General features: G+C 41.4%; 1 protein-coding gene across 6 annotated transcripts in view; it reads right to left on the bottom strand.

Annotated features, from left to right (window-relative positions):
• ALG14 (ALG14 UDP-N-acetylglucosaminyltransferase subunit) overlaps positions 1–21,230 on the bottom strand; it is a 244,741-nt gene that overhangs the window by 200,689 nt on the left and 22,822 nt on the right. For 5 of the 6 annotated variants that reach the window (XR_007479209.1, XM_033433255.2, XM_033433248.2 and 2 more), the window contains exon 3: positions 1,698–1,829. The exons of the other annotated variant lie outside the window; for it this stretch is intronic. Coding sequence is in view for 4 of the 5 variants with exons in the window: in XM_033433255.2 (XP_033289146.1) it covers positions 1,698–1,829 (132 nt within the window). In the remaining variant the exon portion in view is untranslated. The remainder of the gene's footprint in view (positions 1–1,697; positions 1,830–21,230) is intronic. 6 annotated transcript variants of the gene reach the window in all.

The raw sequence follows: 21,230 nt of genomic DNA, 5'->3' as shown, positions 1-21,230 counted from the left end.
GAACCTGGGACCAAGTGTCCTAATGCCCCATCAGTTACTCTTCCTACTACAAGGGTATCAAAATACTTAGGCAGGGCCGTCACCGGAGCTCCTCCATGTCCACAGCAGACATCAGCCATCATGTCACTACTTCCTTCTCACCTTCACACCTTAGAGTCCTAAAGTCACCACATTCAACAGTGGCTGCTGCCACTGACAGTGGTCATGCCCCCAGTGATTTAGTAAATGTAAACCCCAAATTTCCAGCTTAAAATGTGAAGACTTTTTTTCTTCCTTCCATTTTGTCTCTTAAGTTTCAGAAATAATTAAATCTTTAAGAGTAGTAATGACCTTTTAGGAAAACATCTGAGTTCCACACTCTTAAAATGTGGTTGGAGACTGTGAGATAAACTTATTCTGTCAAAAATTTAAAAATAAATATAAGCAAAATTAATCTATGGTGATAGAAATCACCAGAAAGTGGCTGCTTGGGAAGGGGCAGGTGGGGTGATGGAAATGTTCTATATCTTGATAGAGACGTGGTCAGACTATATACTTAAGATCTATGCATTTCACTGTTTGTAAATTATAACTTTTAAAAACAATCTAAAGTACTCACGTAGACAATTCAGATTTTTAAATTCTCATCCAAGGGAGGGACCTGAATTGCAATCCAGCTGGTGAAAGGCAATGACCAAACTGATAGAGATCTTTCAAAATCATGGTAGCTAAAGGCATTTTTGTTCAATTATTCATGAGAATAACATCCACTGTGCCAGAACTCATGTATATGGAAAGCAAATAAAGGGTTTCTTTAAGGCTATGCAGATTAATGGATTCTGCCTTAAACAGGAATGAGAGCATTATTTAAGTACTGTGTACACTACTGTGATAACATATCTGCTGATCTGCATTGCCTACTGAAGTGCATTTAGCATTTAGTAATAGAACTTCATCCTAAAGACCACAGAGAACTTAAGACTTTTATAGATAAGGAAGGTAAGGTTTAATACAGTGCACTAAAGCCTTCACATTTCTATTTTCTGTATTACTTTCCTATAAAAACTTGAGTGTGTATGACATTCTGCCCACTGCATATCACTTTCTGGTAACAGAGCTTTTTGTTTTTGTTTCTGTTTTTTTTGTGCCTACTAGATTGCTAACTTAAAAAAAAAATTCATTGGGGTATAATTGATTTACAATGTTGTGTTAGTTGTTGTGTTAGTTTCAGGTGTAGAGCAAAGTATATCAGTTATACAAATACACATATCCACTCTTTTTTAGATTCTTTTCCCATACAGGCCATTACAGAGTATTGGTAACAGAGTTTTGACAAAATAAAAAGAGTACTGAAAAGGAATAAGAAAAACTGGCTCTTCTCTGGCTGACAGGCAAGCACATGACGTTGGCTTAGAAACCACAGGTGGCTAGCAGCACAAATTGCTTAAAGATAGTGCTGGGTTAGTCCCTATTGCCATGAGACAGAGGGGAGAAAAGGGCAAATTTAGAGTTCAAGTTGTAGCTAGAAATGGAAGACAAATTTCCCACCTCTTTGAGCAAAGTGCATTGAAATAAATTTTAGCACATGTGAGTAAAAGGTCTGGTATAGTATCTGGCACACTGATGAATGGTAGCTGTTCAAGAAAACAATATATCCTGTTACTAATGAAGGATCCACAGGAGAGTGACCTTCTCTCGCCTCCGATGCTCATACGTACCAAATCTGGCTTCACTCGGTGAGTCAGGGGGAAGGAGAGCCACATAGAGTACAAGGTGGTGAGTACCGTGGACAGCCAGGACTGCTGGACCTCCCGGCTTCTGGGAATGCGGTGAATATAGTATTCGGTAAACTAGAAGGAAATAGTGAAAATGCAAATCAACTGGGCCAGTGATGCTGAAGTTAAACATAGAAACAGTTAACATTTGTACAAACAGGAAATGCTCTCTCAATTTTAATTTTCATTGGAAATATTTTTAAACTAAGTTATAAAGCCTTTTTCATGCTTTATACAACACACATCACTGGGTTATGACAAAAAGTTCCTGAATATGATTCAAAATGTTAAAGTCAGTGTTGACAATAAGCTGGGGGAAATTTTCTATAAAATATGTTTCAGGCAAAGACCTTAACATACTTATATACAAAGAGTCCTTACAAATCAGTATAAGTAACCTAGTATCAAGATGGGCAAAGGAGATGGACAGACAATTCCAAACAGAAGAAACACAAACAGCCAATACGCATTTAAAAAAATTTTTATTTTATTGAAGTTTAGTTGATTTACAATGTTGTGTTAATTTCTGCTGTAGAGCAAAGTGATTCAGTTATACATATTCTCTTTCATATTCTTTTCCATTATGGTTTATCACAGGATACTAAATGTAGCTCCCTGTTCTATATAGTAGGACTTGTTGTTTATCCATTCTACATATAACACTTTGAATCAGCTAATCCCAAACTCCCAATCCATCCCTCTCCCCTCCCCCTCCCCCCTTGGCAACCACAAATCTGTTCTCTATATCTGAGTCTTTTTCATAGATACGTTCATTTGTGTCATATTTTAGATTCCATATATAAGTGATATCATATGGTATTTGTCTCTTTCTGACTTACTTCACTTAGTATAATAATCTCTATGTTGCTGCAAGGGGCATTATTTCATTCTTTTTTTACGGCTGAGTAGCATTCCATTGTATATATATACACACCACATCTTCTTTGCTTATAGCTATGTAAAGAAGCAATGAACAGTATTTTTGGGTATTTTTAGTGTCCTGAGGGGCTGGAAGGGGTGGTCAGCCTGACTCTGGCTCTGGAAGCCCAGCTCCCCTGACTCCATCTGAGCTCCAGAGAGGCAAACACAAAAGCCTGGTAGGGCCTACGCAAGGGTCTGGAGACAGCTCTCTTAGACTTGGACATGGAAGAAAAGACTACATCTCGTCCCGGGGAGCAGCCTGAGGAAGCAGAGAAAGTGGGTTCTAGAAGTCTCCAGTCCAGTCCCAGAAGGATGGAAACTAGTGGAGGCATGTTCTGGGGTGCGACCTGAGGGTCCTCCTAGATGGAGACTAGAAAAACAGGCCTGAGGGTGAGCAAACAAGGTAGTGACTGAAGAGTGATGACCTGTCTTCTGACTTCTGGCTGCACCATAGAAGGAGCCCAGCCTCAGCCTTCAGATCAGATGCTAGGCTGGGGAGGGGAGTCTCGGTTCCACTTGCGGGCTGGAGCTAACTGAGCCAATGACCTCATGCATACAGTGACCCACCACCCAGTTTACACAGGATGGTCCCAGTTTATGTCTGTAGTCCTGGCATAATTATTAATAGTGCTCCCTTCTGCTCTCAGAAGTATCCCACTTTAAATGATAAAGTATATGGTTACCCACAGGGTGGGCAAGGAGTAGGTTCTTCCTAGTGATAGGGAAGGAAATTTACTCAGAATAGCCCAAGGCAAGGTGATGCAAGAATCTACATTACCATCAAGGACAAGAGTCTAAGTGGTAGCTGGGAAGAAATCCAAGCTGGAAGTCCTACCAGTGAGATAAACAGGAAAACAGAGAGTTGGTGACCAGCATGGGGAAATGCGGGTGGTGAGGACCGAGCCAGGCAAGGGGTCAGAACCATGACCCTGACTGGCAGGAGACCAGGGACGGGGGGCAGGGTCCATATGGTACCCCTCTCTGGCTTATGGCTCTACGCTAGAGAGGCCTATACCTCCAAACCCCATCTAAGTCTTCGCCACATTATGTCGTTTTGATAATAAGTTCAGGGAACTGGAAATGCTACCAAAAAAGAGACTTCTCTCCAAATCCAAGCCTCTTCCCACCCATTCCCCCACCAGATCAGTTCTCAGAGGTACCTTTCCCGACTGACCTTTCTAAATAACCCTGCTCTTCCCACCTGTACAGACACTCCTCTCTCCTCCATCACCAAGCTTGCTTTTTGTTTTAAAATTACTCTATTTCCTCTACTGGCATATTATATGTTTATTTACTGATACCTCCACGAGAATATAACTTACCTGAGAACGCCAGGAACTTTGATCATTGCAATCTCAGTGCTTGTAAGAGTATTTGGTTTACAGTTGGTGCGCAATATATATTTATTGAATAAATGATTCAATATGTTTTTGCATATTAATATAAAATAACTCAATCTTCCTGTCACCTACCTGAGATGTTCTTAGACTGGGAATGCAGAAAGGACACAAAGGAGGTAATTTCACAGTGCTTAACCTGGGGCCTTATTTGTAAGGTCCACTCAATAAATGGGTTGAACTGAACGGATGGAATTCCTGGGGCAAGAGGGAAAATGCCAGAGCAAAGCAGGGTATTGAGAGTTTATAAACAGCCAGAGTCAGGAGGCACCAAACCCTAAGGGGAGATGAGAAGGAACCAAAGACAAACGCGCCCTCCCCATCAATGTGTCCTAGATACACAGCCTAGAGGGCCTCAAGGAACTTCTCAGCCCTTGTGGGTCCTCTCCCCAGAAAATCAGTCCAAGAGAGAAGACTGTCCTGAGGCTTTGAGGTCTGAGCACAAAGGGAAAGAGAGTCTGCTAGGTTAACACGACCAGAGCCTTCCACTGTACACCTAAAACTTCTTGAAAACTTCTATGCCCACTGGGTCTGTATTAAACCTGCTATGCGGGGGTGCAGTCAAGCGGAGGGAAACCTGGGGCCATCTTGATAGGGGCAGAGCCCTCAGAAGAGCTATGCCTGATACACAGAAGTGGGTGCTAGGGTATCTGATGTCCTGTATCACCTAGAAGAAATACTGAGAACCAGGCCATGACAAAACCTTAAGAGAGCTTTTATTACTTTATATAGTTTTAGAAGATAATCAAATATATAAAGAAGTCAGTGAAGAAAAATTATCAATAGAATGCTTGTATTTTGGTCTTCACTAAAGTTCCTTGGAAGACAAAGGAATGGGAGAGAGTTTCAGAGAGCTACAATTTAGGCTCGGCTATGACCAGGCGTTCCTAGGGGTTGTGGCATCTAGAGAAATCCAAGTGAAGGCACCTTTATAGACATACTGTTTTTATTAGTCTGTACCTCTGCCTTGAGGAAACTGTCCCTGATCCTCTTCTATGTGCTATTAATGGGATGCAGGACACAAAGGATACTTCATCCATCATTTTACCCCGAGTCCCATCTCCAGACCCAACATTTGGTTTCAGAGTGGCCACATGACCCAAGCAGGGTCAGTCTTTTCCTGGATTCTTATAGACACCCAGGGAAAGCTCCTCCTTCTAGAAATACTGTGGGCTGCTAAACTGGCCCTCAATAATCCATTCTACTGGGGCAAGAAATACATACTTGTTTTGGTATTCCTCTATTCACTAGGCTTTTCTGTAACAACTCAAAACTGAACTATCATATTTGCCACCAAAACATGCTATTCCTGTGTTCCCAAGCCAGAAACTGACAAATGAACAGTAGAACCTGTCATAAACAGGTTTCCTGAATAGATGTGAAGATCATGAAGATCTATGTTGGGACTGGCAGGGACGAGGGCTGGTGGGGGACACTCTGAAACCAAATTTTGGGTCTGGTGATGGGGGTCAGGGGGTAAAACGATGGACGAAACATCCTTTGTGTCCTGCATCCCATAAAGAGGACATAAGAGAGGGTCAGGGGCAGTTTCCTCAAGGCAGAGGTACAGACTAATAAAAACAGTATGCCTATAAAAACTGTCCCCATGTTTCCTTCTTCCAAAACCTCTACACACTCCTACCTACCCATCTATTCCCAACATCCCTGCTACTCTCATGGTCCAAGCCATCACCACCTCTCACCGTGACTATTGCAATTGCCTCTCAAGTCGTCTCTGCTTCTTCTCTTGCTCCCCTTCATTTTATTCTTTACGGAATCTCCAGAGCGATCTTTTTCTAATGTACAGCAGATCTTTCTTTCTCCCGCTTAAAACCCTCCAAAGGCTCACCACTGCACTTGGGATAAGATCCAGGTTTCTTACAACTGCCTCCAAGGTCCCATGTAGTCTGGCGCTGGCTTATGTCTCTAGCCGCTCCCTGCTCACTCCCTCCAACCACACGGGTCTTCTTTCTGCTGTTTGAATGTGTCAGACTCATTCCTTCCTGAGGGCCTTCTCTGCTCATTCTGAGCTGTCTGCCCTGCTCCCAGACTGTCTCATAGGAAGCTCCTTCCTACAAGTCAGCTCTCGCTTGAACATTATCTCCTCAGAGAGGATGCAGTTCTCCCCCACCATCCCCTACCCCCAAAACATGGTTGCCCTCCACCGCACTGTCTTATTTTACCCTCTTCACAGCAATTTATTGGTAACTCAAATTAACTTGCTCATTTATAGTTTGTCTGATTGCTGTCTGCCTCTCTCCCCAGAACGTAAGCTCCGTGAGAGGAAAGGACTTCATCTCGCTGCCTGCTGTGACCCTGATGCGCAGAATGGTGTTTCACACGTCATGGGTGCTCATCCCTACTCGCTGAATAGATAAATGACTGTCATTACAGTTTCTAGAAGTTCAGTCTGTCATCTATGCTGGGGAAGATGCGAACTCCTTATCTCATAACATCTCAGGAATGTAAGAGACCAATTAATCGAACCTTCTCACTTCACAGGTGAGGCATCTGAACCTTCCCGCGGGGACAGAGCCAGCACGTGGTAGAGCTAGGACCTGAACCCAGGCTTTCCACGTGTCCTGAAATAGGCTGCTGACTCACCTTCATGAAGGCCGTTCCTGATGCCTGTGCCTCCCTGCTGAGAAGCCTGCCCCCTCCAACACACAGTGAGTTGAGCCAGCTTCCTCTGGAGCTGTGCTCCCGGCTGCCTGTGGTTTCTGTGATAGCCAACCACCCATCCTGACCCATTTCCTTTCCCTTCTCTGCTTTGTAACTCACCAGCCCTATAGCTCACAGCATTCAACCCCGAGTGTGCTGTGTCTCTACCTGCTCTATGGGAATTGGGCCGCTGGCCTCCTCTCACCTCTCTGTGCTTTGTGCCCTGCTCTGCGCTATAGGTTTGGCACTGCTCCCCCGCCTACCACTGTCACCAATGACTCCCTCCTCTGCCCGCAAGCCTCTCTGCGGGAAAAAAAACAGAAAAAAAAAAGGGGGGGGAGCTTAGAAATCTTCAGACTTTTCTGTTGAACCTTAGGCCCCCAAGTCCCTTCTGGTAAGTTCTGTTGTTTTGCTGTTGCTCCTACCTGGCAGCCGACTGGGAAAGTATGCTTTAGTTGAGTCCTTGCTTTCTGTGCAGGTCAATGTGTATACCCTGCACTAGGTGCACATCTTGCAACGTGATCCAGTCTGTTTCACACAATTGGCAGTCATATAAAAGAGAAGAAAGACTCTTTCTCTCTTATTCTCTCTCCACCATGTAGTTAATGAAACATCCTTTCTGTCTATCTATACAAGCTTCCTAATTAAGAAGTGGCAGGGACCATGTCCTACATTACTGTGCATGCCCACAGAGCCTCCCAGCGTTCCCCACACGTACTTGATGGATGCATAACCAAACCCACAGTGGCAAGACAGACAGCAAAGGTAGACTGTCTAAGAGTAAAAAAAAATAATGTGGAGAAATGGATTTTTTTCAAGCTTCTAGTTTGTCTGGAATTATGTGAAACACCGAGTTAAATGCTAATAGTATATGACAACTTGTAACTTTCACAGTATCTTTCAGAATTACATCACTGCTGAAAACCACAGACATATCTGGCCTTAGATTTGTGACAAACTAAATAGAAGTTTATAGTGATTCAGATGGAAATAATTCCACCAAGGAATCCAAATGGCATCATAAACCACAACAGAGCAGGTCAAGTGGTCTATGAAGTCATTCTCTGCTGTTACCACACACTGAAACATACAATACATTTATTATTTAGTGAATGCCACGCTATTGCAGAATCTTGGAAACAAGACAAAATGAAAATGGTAAAATTTCATTCAACCAAAAATGGTTTCAGTTTTCCTTCATAACTGCTTTTTTAAAAATAATGAAAAGTACAATATATAGTAAAAGCATGCTGGATGATTCACCCAATCATTCTGAAATCAAGATGACCATAATTTACCACCCAAAAAAAGTTTTTATATGCATGTCCTTCAAGAACTTGGTAGCTGCCCACTTCAACGTAGGTGATGACGAGGTACCATGAAGTGTCTTGGGATGAACGAGCCGTGGGTTCCAGGCCGGGTCCTGCTCAGATAACCAGCTCTGTCACCTTGGGTGAGTTAGCCCCTCTGGACCTCAAGTCTCTCACTGTGAAGCAAGGAGGCCTGGCTGAGATCAGAGATCCTCCACTAGCCATCATGACCCCACTACTGGTTCTCAAGCCTGTCTTGTCAGAGACAGGCTTCCTTTTACCTTTAAAATGGTATGAATTTAAAGACCGCTGTTCCAGGCCTGCCTCACGACTTGGGGCCACTCCTCACTTTACCTTGAGAAGCTCTTCCTTGCCTGGAGGTCTCAGGCTTCAGGGAAATAAAAAAGAAGTTTGTTCTTGAAACACTTAGGGGAGTCTGGCACAAAAGATTTCTAAAGTCCTTCATAATGAATATTAGTATTCCTCTTTCCAGCCTTTTATTGCCCCTTTCTTTTGTAAGAAATAATCCAATTTTTCCTTTGGGTAACTCACCCTTGCTCACATTCTCAGCCAGATGGTTTTGGTGGGATTTCAGCCCCTGTCTCCTTAACCCCTAACCTGTAGCTCCAAGAGTAGGACTGGAATGGCTTAACCACCATGGAACAACACTCATCTGTGGCTATGATGATTCGCTGAAAGATGTGAATATAACCCAGTTGGAGACCATCAGGCAGGAGACATTTTCTGGGATTTCTGGGAAAAAGAAGCTTCACCTCTCCCTCTCCTACATGCTGTAAGAGAGCTTCTTCTTCCTTAGACCTTTAGTGCAAAGATATGAAGCCAGGAGGCGCTAATGCTTTTTGCTGCCCTGAGGGAAGAGCCTGGAGCTGCTGGAGGCAGCACCGGGGAGCCTGACGGGAGGACGCTGCAGAGGATAGAGCAGACACACCACTATCCTTGGTGGCCTCCCTGGGCAGCTGGACCAAGTCTTGACAGAAACAACACTGAATTTTTCCCATTTCGTTAAGTCAAAAAATGCTCTTTATTGTTCAAGCCAGTTTTGAGTTTAGTTTTACGTCACTTGCAGTTGAAATACCCTTCCTTTTAGCTTTAAAATGGTATTAATTAATTAATTTATTTTTAAAATATTATTTACTTATCTGGCTGCACTGGGTCTTAGTTGTGGCACGCGGGATTGCCACACGCAGGATCTTTAGTTGCGGCACACGGGCTCTTAGTTGCGGCATGCGGGATCTAGTTCCCGGACCAGGGATTGAACCCAGGCCCCCTGCAATTGGGAGCGTGGAGTCTTAACCCCTGGACCACCAGGGAAGTCCCTAAAAATGGTATGAATTTAAAGACTGCTTTCCTCTTCTTAAAAAGGAAAAGATATTAAAATCATAGATGCAACAAGTCTTTACAGTGCTGGCTATTAGAACTGTATTCTTCATTGTGAGCACAGATATACTCCCAAGAGCACCTACCAGGTGACAGAAACTGGGCTAGGAGCACAAGGGTAAATAAGACGTTTATAAAGAACTCACTGCAGTCTGGTAGGACAACACAGGACAACAAATAATTGCAATCAGAGAGACTGATACGATAAGAGACATCATTATTAAATATAATGTTAGCACCAAGTAAGAAATGATGAATTATACTTTGATAAACCCAGTCAGGCTCTATAGAAGAGATACTTTATCTAACTTGGAAGAATATGACATTTACCAGGTATAGCAGAGGAGGAAAAAAGGTTCTTCTGGCGTGTTCACAGCAGAGAGACATGAAATGGCATGGAATTATCTGGGGAACTATATTTTGGCATGTAAAGAGGACAGAGCAGCAGAAAATGGAGCTGGAGAGGTAGGGCCTTCAAAGCCATGCTAAAGAGTATGTACTCAAATCTAAAGGCAAAGAGGAGTTACTGAAGGATGTTAAAAAAGGAGAGTACTGTAGTCAGATCTGCTTTCAAGAAATACCACTCTGGCAGTTACGAACAGAATAGACAGAAGGGTGGCAACTCAACCAGAGGAGGAAAATCATTTGAGAGATCACTGAAACATGCCAGGGGAATGACGTTGAAGGCCTGAAGCAGGGGTCCCCAACCCCCGGGCCACGGACCGGTGATAGTCTGTGGCCTGTTAGGAACCGGGCCGCACAGCAGGAGGTGAGTGGGCCGCTCCCGTCGCTCGCCTTACCGCCTGAGCCATCTGCCCCCACCCGCCCCCCGCGGAAAAAGTGTCTTCCACGAAACTGGTCCCTGGTGCCAGAAAGATTGGGGACTGCTGGCCTAAAGGATACTTACAACACTAAGCTGAAGGACTGGAGAGGGCAAACAGCGGGGAGCAGAGATTTAAGGAGGCTGGGGAGCTTGGGGTGACTCTCAGGTTTTTAGGGGAGTGAATGGTAAAAGGGGCAACAGACTGAGAGCATATCGTTATTCACTGTGGTTCAGTTTTGAGCATAATTTTGTGAGTCAGTGAAACACTCTCTAAGTACAAAATATATCCGTATTAGAGAATATGTACAGGTAATTGTCAGGTTGAAATGGGATAGACAGGGGTTTGTACTGGGAACTTGGGCAATGAATTCACTTGGCAGGTGGGCAGACAGAGCAAGACAACTGGGAATCTCAGAAAAGGCAGTGTTGGGAAATCTAGATTCCAGGCAGGCGCTGACAGGTCCCAGGGTGGCCTGGCCTGGAGCAGCGGCCTCGCTTGTCTTTGACAAGTCCGACTTGACAACCAGTTGTGGGATCAAGGATGCTAGTTGAGGATCCCTGATCTCAGCCAGGCCTCCTTGTTTCACAGTGAGAGACTTAGGTCCAGAGAGGCTAACTCACCCAAGGTGACAGAGCTGGTTATCAGCGGGATCCAGCCTGGAACCTTCATCACAGGTCACTTCATGGCACTTCACCCTCTACCATGATTCGAGCATCTTTCACATCCTTGAAGGACAAGTGAACACCCTCTGCACCCACTATTCCACTTATGCTTCCTTCTAGCACTCAGCTCATTGGTCAATCCTGACTAAAACCACCACCAGTCATCCTCACTACTTGTAGCGCTCAGAATTATGTTGTCCCTGGAAGGATTGTAACTACTGGCTCCAGAATTATTTCTTGGAGCTTAAAGGCTAAAAGAGACCAAAAAAATCTCCATTTGTGCAAAAGGAAGGATCAAAGGAAACAGGCCACATCCTGATTTTGTGACAACAACAAAAAAGAAATTATTGTATGTACAACAAAAAAGAAATTATTGTATGTTTGGGCCCATAATATAAGTTTTCATTTTAAAAATACGCTATTTATGGAAATGTTTAAATTCAAACATTAGTTATTAGAATGTCTTTAATTAGCTTTAAAAGAGAAACAATAGCACCATATTGCAAAATGTTACTAGCTCTGCATGTTGTAAGAATCGCATACAAATTTCACTGGCACAGGGAAAATGGTCAAATTACCTTAAAGCTGAAATAACTGCAAGACATTATTCACAGCTATTTCAATACCATCAATTCAGAATCTGATTCAAAGAAAGTTTAACCTAACATGCCTTTGTTGTAGAGATGGAGGATGGGAAAACTAAGATTTGGGAAGGAATTTAAGAGATTAAGCTACTTAAAATACTTTAGAACCATATATAACATCTATCTGAAAATAATCATTTATTCACTGAAACAGCCACATCACAGGATCTCTATGTGCAATAAATTTCAAATACTTTCTATTTTTCACACATCTAGAATGATCATCTTCCAAATTAGAGATTTTTTTTTTACTTTTACCTATAACTGAATATAGTTAAGGTCCATTATAAAGAGGAAAAGTGCATATATACATTAGTCACACACTAAAAAGGTAAAAATGTTAAACTATAAGTTGTTATACACAATTTAGAAACTGAAACAAAACCCCACAACTGCAATTACATAGTTCACAAACTTATTTCTTTTAGAATTGCTTGGGAATTATGAAAGAGAGATACCAAATGCATTAGCATTCGATTCAGAAGTCTCAGCAGTTAAACACAGTCTTAGTTCACTGTGTGAAGTGAGCAGCCCACCTGGTGGAAAATAGCAGGTGTTGTTAAATGGAAGTGCATCATGCTAATTTCAGAAGTACTGATAGATAAACCCTGCAATCACGAAACTGTCACTGAATCATACATACATATGGGCTAAAAGATGAAACCAAAAGATCTTTATTTATTAAAGTAAAAGAAAAACTAATATGCTTCCAAAACATAATTATATAATTATACTAGTCCCAAAATATTAGTGCTGATGATATGTGGGTTATTTAGAAAATTATTACTTCCACTGGGGCTTTTATCTCTTCTCAGCTTTGTTTCTTCAAAAAAACAAACAAAAAAACTTGCATTGTTTTCTAATTATAACTTAGAAAACACAGAAAATGTTCAAACAAAACCAAAAATGAACCACTATTCATAACTCAAAATGATCCCTATACCCTCTCTGTATAACCTTAAAAGATAGTCAGATCATTTAAATCCTTTCTGCAACTGAAAACACTCTAAGATGGTCTCAGGTTTCTACAATTGAAATAATTTCTCCTCTTGTAATTTAACCAACTGCTTTCCCAATCTCCTGCCACTCCCTCCTCTGCATTCAAAGCAGCACTGCCTTTTCTCTCTCGAGGCCTGTTGAACATGGCTGTCTTCACACTGGAACTCCCTTCACTGCCATCCTGAGAAATCCCCTTGCTGCTCTCTTGGGCTGGCGCCCAGATTCTGGGACTGGAGTCTTCCTCCTTCTTGGGTTTCCCTTGTTTTGGTGGAGTACATCCTCTGTGAAAGGGTATATGGGGAATCCGTTTGAGGACATTTCTCCACTGTCATTCTGAATGTCATTAGAACCCCCTTTCTGGATGTTTTTGGAATTCTTCTCTTTATCACTAGTTCTGAAACAGTATGATGATATATCTTATTGTGACTACATTTAACTAGGCTGGGGATAGTCCTTTAGTTTGAAGGTTATGTCCTTCCAGTGCTGGGAACTCTGCTTCGGTCTTCACTTGTTTTAAAAAAATTTTTCCCATGTCCTTGTTCTTTTTAGATAGTACACCGCCAAAATCCAGTTTAATTATTTAATTTTCTTACGTTTCCTCTATTGTTTTTATTTTTTGTTCTGATTTACAACAGAGCTCTTGTATATGATCTTCCAATTTTTTTTTATTCCTATAGTTACAATTTTAATAGCCAAAGGTCTTTCTTATTCTGTGAGGATTTAAAAAGAATAGATCTCATTTTTTTTTTTTAAGACACAATGTCCTCTCATTTCTCTGAGGATACTGCTTTCCTTTAATACCCATCCCCCAGCCCCACACATTCCTTTTCTCAAAGTTCCTTTCCCTGTTTTGCTTTCTCTTATGAATGGGACTTTCCTCCAATGGCTGGTAGTCTGTGGATGCCGGTTCAAACCAGTAGTTCTCAAGGAAGAGGGGGAGATTTCTCCCCCCAAGGACATTTGGCAAGGACGGGAGACATTTTTGGTCACCCGTCACATTTTTGGGAGTGAGGGGGTGGGAAAGGGATGGGTGCTACTGGCCTCTAGTGGTAGAGGCCAGGGATGCTGCTAAACATCCCACAGTGCAGAGGACGGCTTTCCAATGAGATTTATGTGGCCCAAAAAGTCAACAGTACCGAGTCTGAGAAACCCTGGTTCCTATTAAAGAATAAGGCACTAAAAGGAAGACAGAAGCTCTGTGTGCTGGGTAGAACTTGTCAAGTAAAGGATAAAAATAGTCAGGACTTGACCACTTCATTGGGGGAAATCCCAACTGTTGGAATCTATAGTTCTCTTCTCCTGAGCAAAGCATTTGCTTCAAAGCTGATCTTTCATCCCCTACCTGGGGTAAATACATGAACTGATTGGAAAGGAGACCTTAGTGGTGTGTGTTGTGGAGACAGGCGTAGTTACTTACATTCCTTAAACCCTAGGTTTTCAGAGCAATGTCTTATCCCATTCATAATTTGGCTTGTTGTTCCTAAAGCCAAAACCTCTTTATTCAACTTTTCCAGTGGGTAAATCTTGGGTTTTCTATCAGCGTAGGGCAGAGGGGCTGGGAACCTAACTGGTCTACAGGCAGACTTCAACCAAAAGGCTTCTTTTCAGCCCCACCGTGCATTCCAGGCTCCAGAGGTACCTGGTGCCTTTATTATTTTTTAGTCACTAGCACTGCCCAGTAACACTTTTATTAATTAATTCCTAAGGTTTCCAGTGTTCATGCTTTTGCCTCTCCAGTTGCAACAAAAAACTTCACACAAAGGGCACTTCCTTTCCTTACTTCTTCATAAAACATAGCCCAAATTCTGCATATAGAAACTACTCAATCAATATCCACTTCTGATTTTCAAGAAGGATTTTACTTTTGGGAAGGCTTCTAGGGAGCTGTTCTACCTGTCTCGAACAAAGAAGAGCATATAAAACAAATACACCAGTACTACAACCTCAGCAAGGTGTTTGATGAATAAAGTCTTTAAATAAAAACACTCTCTACGTGGAAAGACTGCTAGAAAGCCATAAAGAGCCTTTTCAAACTCAAGAAAGGAAAATCAACCCTAGCAAGGATATATGATGTTTCTAAAAAAAGAATTGGAGACAATCTCTCCTCATCTTCCCCAAGCCAGATTTGTCTGTGATATATCAGCCCATTCTAAAGCTCAGCCCTGGGCTTCCCTGGTGGCACAGTGGTTGAGAGTCCGCCTGCCGATGCAGGGGACATGAGTTCGTACCCCGGTCCGGGAAGATCCCACATGCAGCAGAGCGGCTGGGCCCGTGAGCCATGGCCGCTGAGCCTGCGCGTCCGGAGCCTGTGCTCCGCAACGGGAGAAGCCACAACAGTGAGAGGCCCGCGTACCGCAAAACCAAAACGAAAACAAAAAAAATAAATAAATAAAGTTCAGCCCTACCCCCCTCTACTGAGAAGTAATGCAGGTCCCAACAGTGCAATGTTTAGCAGTGCACTGCCACCTCGTGGCAGCACGAGGGAATAACAGCGACATGGGCTGAGGAGGCAGCAGAGTCCAATAACAGAAGTCCTTCAACACCTGGAAGGATTTTCTAGGATGTTTCTGGAGCTTGAAGGACCTTTTGGGGTTGGAAGACGGGAAGAGAGGGAGAGCAAGGGAGGGGAGAGAAAAAAGGGAGACAGAGTACAAGTACACAGGACTTAGGAAATGGTTTTAAACTAGCAAAGGGAGGGCCTGGGCACACCCTTTGAATCCCAGGTTGCATCCAGGTTCCTCCAGCCAACGCAGAGGCTGTTGATTCGCTTGGATGGTATGAAATATTATTTGTAAAGACACTTGGAGACTAGGATACTCCACTGACAGATTTCCCGGGTTCAGTGATGGCAACTCCAAAGTTCTGCTTGATTTCTCTCTTTTCTTCGCATCTCATATCCAATCTGTCAGGAAATTGTTAACTCTACTTTCAAAAAAAATCCAGAATCCAACCATTTCCCCCTATTCCTTATCCCTAGTGGTGTAAGCTACACTACCTCTTGCTTGGATTGCTTCAACCAGCTCCAAACTGGTCTCCTTGGTTTCACTCTCGAACCCTACAGTCTATTTGCGACACAACAACCAGAGTGATCCGTTTAAAACAGCAGTCAGGCCGCTCCTCCGAGCAAAACCTTCCAACAGCTCTCTGTTTTCATTTTTTTTTTCTTATTAGTCATCCATTTTATACACATTAGTGTATATATGTCAATCCCAATCTCCCAATTCATCACACCCCCACCCCCACCCCCCGCCGCTTTCCCCCCTTGGTTTCCATACGTTTGTTCTCTGCATCTGTGTCTCAATTTCTGCCCTGCAAACCAGTTCATCTGTACCATTTTTCTAGATTCCACATACACGCGTTAATATACGATATTTGTTTTTCTCTTTCTGACTTACTTCACTCTGTATGGCCATCTCTAGATGCATCCACGTCTCTACAAATGACCCAATTTCGTTCCTTTTTATGGCTAATATTCCACTGTATATATATATACCACAACTTCTTTATCCATTCGTCTGTTGATGGGCATTTGGGTTGTTTCCATGACCTGGCTATTGTAAATAGTGCTGCAATGAACATTGGGGTGCATGTGTCTTTCTGAATTATAGTTTTCTCTGGGTATATGCCCAGTACTGGGATTGCTGGATCATATGGTAATTCTATTTTTAGTTTTTTAAGGAACCTCCATACCATTCTCCATAGTGGCTGTATCAATTTACATTCCCACCAACAGTGCAAGACGGTTCCCTTTTCTCCACACCCTCTCCAGCATTTGTTGTTTGTAGATTTTCTGACGATGCCCATTCTAACTAGCGTGAGGTGAACCTCACTGTAGTTTTGATTTGCATTTCTCTAATAATTAGTGATGTTGAGCAAATTTCACACGCTTCTTGGCCATCTGTATGTCTTTGTTGGAGAGATGTCTATTTAGGTCTTCTGCCCATTTTTGAATTGGGTTGTTTGTTTTTTTAATATTGAGCTGCATGAGCTGTTTATATATTTTGGAGATTAATCCTTTGTCTGATGACTCATTTGCAAATATTCTCTCCCATTCTGGGGGTTGTCTTTTCATCTTGTTTATCATTTCCTTTGCTGTGCAAAAGCTCTGAAGTTTCATTAGGTCCCATTTGTTTATTTTTGTTCTTATTTCCATTACTCTAGGAGGTGGATCAAAAAAGATTTTGCTGTGATTTATGTCAAAGAGTGTTCTTCCTATGTTTTCCTCTAAGAGCTTTATAGTGCCTGGTCTTACATTTAGATCTCTAATCCATTTTGAGTTTATTTTTGTGTATGGTGTTAGGGAGTGTTCTAATTTCATTCTTTTATATGTAGCTGTCCAGTTTTCCCAGCACCGCTTATTAAAGAGACTGTGTTTTCTCCACTGTATATCTTCGCCTCCTTTGTCATAGATTAGTTGACCATATGTGTGTGGGTTTATCTCTGGGCTTTCTATCCTGTTCCATTGATGTATATTTCTGTTTTTGTGCCCATACCATATTGTCTTGATTACTGTCGCTTTGTAGTATAGTCTAAAGTCAGGGAGCCTGATTCCTCCAGCTCCATTTTTTTCCCTCAAGACTGCTTTGGCTATTCAGGGTCTTTTGTGTCTCCATTCAAATTTTAAGATTTTTTTGTTCTAGTTCTCTAAAAAATGCCATTGGTAATTTGATAGGGATTGCATTGAATCTGTAGATTGCTTTAGGTAGTATAGTCATTTTCACAATATTGATTTTTCCAATCCAAGAACATGGTATATATCTCCATCTGTTGGGATAATCTTTAATTTCTTTCAGCAGTGTCTTAGTTTTCTGTATACAGGTCTTTTGTCTCCCTAGGTAGGTTTATTCCTAGGTAGTTTATTCTTTTTGTTGCAGTGGTAAATGGGAGTGTTTCCTTAATTTCTCTTTCAGATTTTTCATCATTAATGTATAGGAATGCAAGAGATTTCTGTGCATTAATTTTGTATCCTGCAACTTTACCAAATTCATTGATTAGCTCTAGTAGTTTTCTGGTGGCATCTGTAGGATTCTCTATGTATAGTATCATGTCATCTGCAAACAGTGACAGTTTTACTTCTTCTTTTCCAATTTGGATTCCTTTTATTTCTTTTTCTTCTCTGACTGCCATGGCTAGGACTTCCAAAACTATGTTGAATAATAGTGGTGAGAGTGGACATCCTTGTCTTTTTCCTGATCTTAGAGGAAATGCTTTCAGTTTTTCACCATTGAGAATGATGTTTGCTGTGGGTTTGTCATACATGGCCTTTATTATGTTGAGGTAGGTTCCCTCTATGCCCACTTTCCGGAGAGTTTTTATCATAAATGGGTGTTGAATTCTGTCAAAAGCTTCTTCTGCATCTACTGAGATGATCATATGGTGTTTATTCTTTAATTTGTTAATATGGTGTATCGCATTGATTGATTTGCATATATTGAAGAATCCTTGCATCCCTGGGATAAATCCCACTTGATCATGGTGTATGATCCTTTTAATATGTTGTTGGATTCTGTTTGCTAGTATTTTGTTGAGGATTTTTGCATCTATATTCATCAGTGATTTGGGTCTGTATTTTTCTTTTTTTGTAGTATCTTTGTCTGCTTTTGGTATCAGGATGATGTTGGCCTCATAGAATGAGTTTGGGAGTGTTCCTTTCTCTGCAATTTTTTGGAAGAGTTTGAGAAGGATGGGTGTTAGCTCTTCTCTAAATGTTTGATAGAATTCACCTGTGAAGCCATCTGGTCTTGGAGTTTTGTTTGTTGGAAGATTTTTAATCACAGGTTTCAATTTCATTACTTGTGATTGGTCTGTTCATATTTTCTATTTCTTCCTGGTTCAGTCTTGGAAGGTTATACCTTTCTAAGAATGTGTCCATTTCTTTCAGGTTGTCCATTTTATTGGCATAGAGTTGCTTGTAGTAATCTCTTAGGATGCTTTTTATTTCTGTGGTGTCTGTTGTTACTTCTCCTTTTTCATTTCTAATTTTATTGATTTGAGTCCTCTCCCGCTTTTTCTTGATGAGTCTGGCTAATGGTTTATGAAATTTGTTTATCTTCTCAAAGAACCAGATTTTAGTGTTACTGATCTTTGCTATTGTTTTCTTTCTATTTCATTTATTTCTGCTCTGATCTTTATGATTTCTTTCGTTCTGCTAACTTTGGGTTTTGTTTGTTCTTCTTTCTCTAGTTCCTTTAGGTGTAACGTTAGATTGTTTATTTGAGGTTTTTCTTGTTCCTTGAGGTAGGCTTGTATAGCTATAAACTTCCCTCTTAGAACTGCTTTTGGTGCATTCCATTGGTCTTGGATCGTCGTGTTTTCATTGTCATTTGTCTCTAGGTATTTTTTGATTTCCTCTGATTTCTTCAGTGATCTCTTGGTTATTTAGTAATGTATTGTTTTGCCTCCATGTGTTTGTGTTTTTTACATTTTTTTCCCTGTAATTCATTTCTAATCTCATAGCCTTGTGGTCAGAAAAGATGCGTGATATGATTTCAATTTTCTTAAATTTACTGAGGCTTGATTTGTGACCCAAAATGTGATCTATCCTGGAGAATGTTCTGTGCGCACTTGAGAAGAAATTCTAAACTAATCTGCTGATTTTGGATGGAATGTCCTATAAATATCAATTAAATCTATCTGGTCTATTGTGTCATTTAAAGCTTCTGTTTCCTTATTAATTTTCTCTCTGGATGATCTGTCCATTGGTGTAAGTGAGATGTTAAAGTCCCCCACTATTACTGTGTTACTGTCGATTTCCTCTTTTAGAGCTGTTAGCAGTTGCCTTATGTATTGAGGTGCTCCTATGTTGGGTGCATATGTATTTATAATTGTTATATCTTCTTGGATTGATCCCTTGATCATTACGTAGTATCCTTCCTTGTCTCTTATAACATTCTTTATTTTAAAGTCTATTTTATCAGATATGAGTATTGCTACTCTAGCTTTCTTTTGATTTCCATTTGCATGGAATATCTTTTCCAGCCCTTCACTTTCAGTCTGTATGTGTCCCTAGGTCTGAAGTGGGTCTCTTGTAGACAGCATATATATGGGTCTTGTTTTTGTATTCATTCAGCGAGCCTGTGTCTTTTGGTTGGAGCATTTAATCCATTCACGTTTAAGGTAATTATTGATATGTATGTTCCTATTTTCATTTCCTTAATTGTTTTGGGGTTTATTTTGTTTTTTATTTAAAGAGAGAGAGAGGTATGTAGTGGTTTTTTTTTTTTTTTTTTTTTAGGTGTTGGGGGTAGGAGTTTATTAATTAATTAATTTATTTTTGCTCTGTTGGGTCTTCGTTTCTGTGCGAGGGCTTTCTCTAGTTGTGGCAAGCGGGGGCCACTCTTCATCGTGGTGTGTGGGCCTCTCACTATCGCGGCCTCTCTTGCTGCGGAGCACAGGCTCCAGACGCGCAGGCTCAGTAGTTGTGGCTCACGGGCCTAGTTGCTCCATGGCATGTGGGATCCTCCCAGACCAGGGCTCGAACCCGTGTCCCCTGCATTAGCAGGCAGATTCTCAACCACTGCACCACCAGGGAAGCCCTTGGGTTTGTTTTTGTAGGTCCTTTTCTTCTCTTGTGTTTCCCACTTAGAGAAGTTCCTTTAACATTTGTTGTAGAGCTGGTTTGGTGGTGGTGAATTCTCTTAGCTTTTGCTTGTCTGTAAAGCTTTTGATTTCTCCATCAAATCTGAATGAGATCCTTGCTGGGTAGAGTAATCTTGGTTGTAGGTTCTTCCCTTTCATCACTTTAAGTATATCATGCCACTCCCTTCTGGCTTGTAGAGTTTCTGCTGAGAAATCAGCTGTTAACCTTATGGGAGTTCCCTTGTATGTTATTTGTCATTTTTCCCTTGCTGCTTTCAATAATTTTTCTTTGTCTTTAATTTTTGCCAACTTGATTACTATGTGCCTCAGTGTGGTTCTCCTTGGGTTTTTCCTGTATGGGACTCTCTGCATTTCCTGGACCTGGGTGGCTATTTGCTTTCCCATGTTAGGGAAGTTTTTGACTATAATCTCTTCAAATATTTTCTCGGGTCCTTTCTCTCTCTCTTCTCCTTCTGGGACCCCTATAATGTGAATGTTGTTGCATTTAATGTTGTCCCAGAGGTCTCTTAGGCTGTCTTCATTTCTTTTCATTCTTTTTTCTTTATTCTGTTCTGCAGCAGGGAATTCCACCATTCTGTCTTCCAGGTCACTTATCCGTTCTTCTGCCTCAGTTATTCTGCTATTGGTTCTTTCTAGTGTAGTTTTCATTTCAGTTATTGTATTGTTCATCTCTGTTTGTTTGTTCTTTAATTCTTCAAGATCTTTCTTAAATATTTCTTGCATCTTCTTGATCTTTGCCTCCATTCTTTTTCTGAGGTCCTGGATCCTCTTCACTATCATTATTCTGAATTCTTTTTCTGGAATGTTGCCTATCTCCATTTCACTTAATTGTTTCTCTGGGGTTTTATCTTGTTCCTTCATCTGGTACATAGCCCTCTGCCTTTTCATCTTGTCTATCTTTCTGTGAATGTGGTTTTTGTTCCACAGGCTGCAGGATTGTAGTTCTTCTTGCTTCTGCTGTCTACCCTCCCTCCCAGTGTTTAATATTTAAGGGATCTTTTCTCATGATCTTTTCTTATAGTTACTGGCATATAAGAACATTACTAATCTTTGCATATTCC

Source organism: Orcinus orca, chromosome 1 (genome assembly GCF_937001465.1).
Source record: "Orcinus orca chromosome 1, mOrcOrc1.1, whole genome shotgun sequence".
Classification (NCBI taxonomy): domain Eukaryota; kingdom Metazoa; phylum Chordata; class Mammalia; order Artiodactyla; family Delphinidae; genus Orcinus; species Orcinus orca.
The sequence above is the reverse complement of the archived record's forward strand: the minus strand, read 5'-3'. Positions and strand labels throughout refer to the sequence as shown.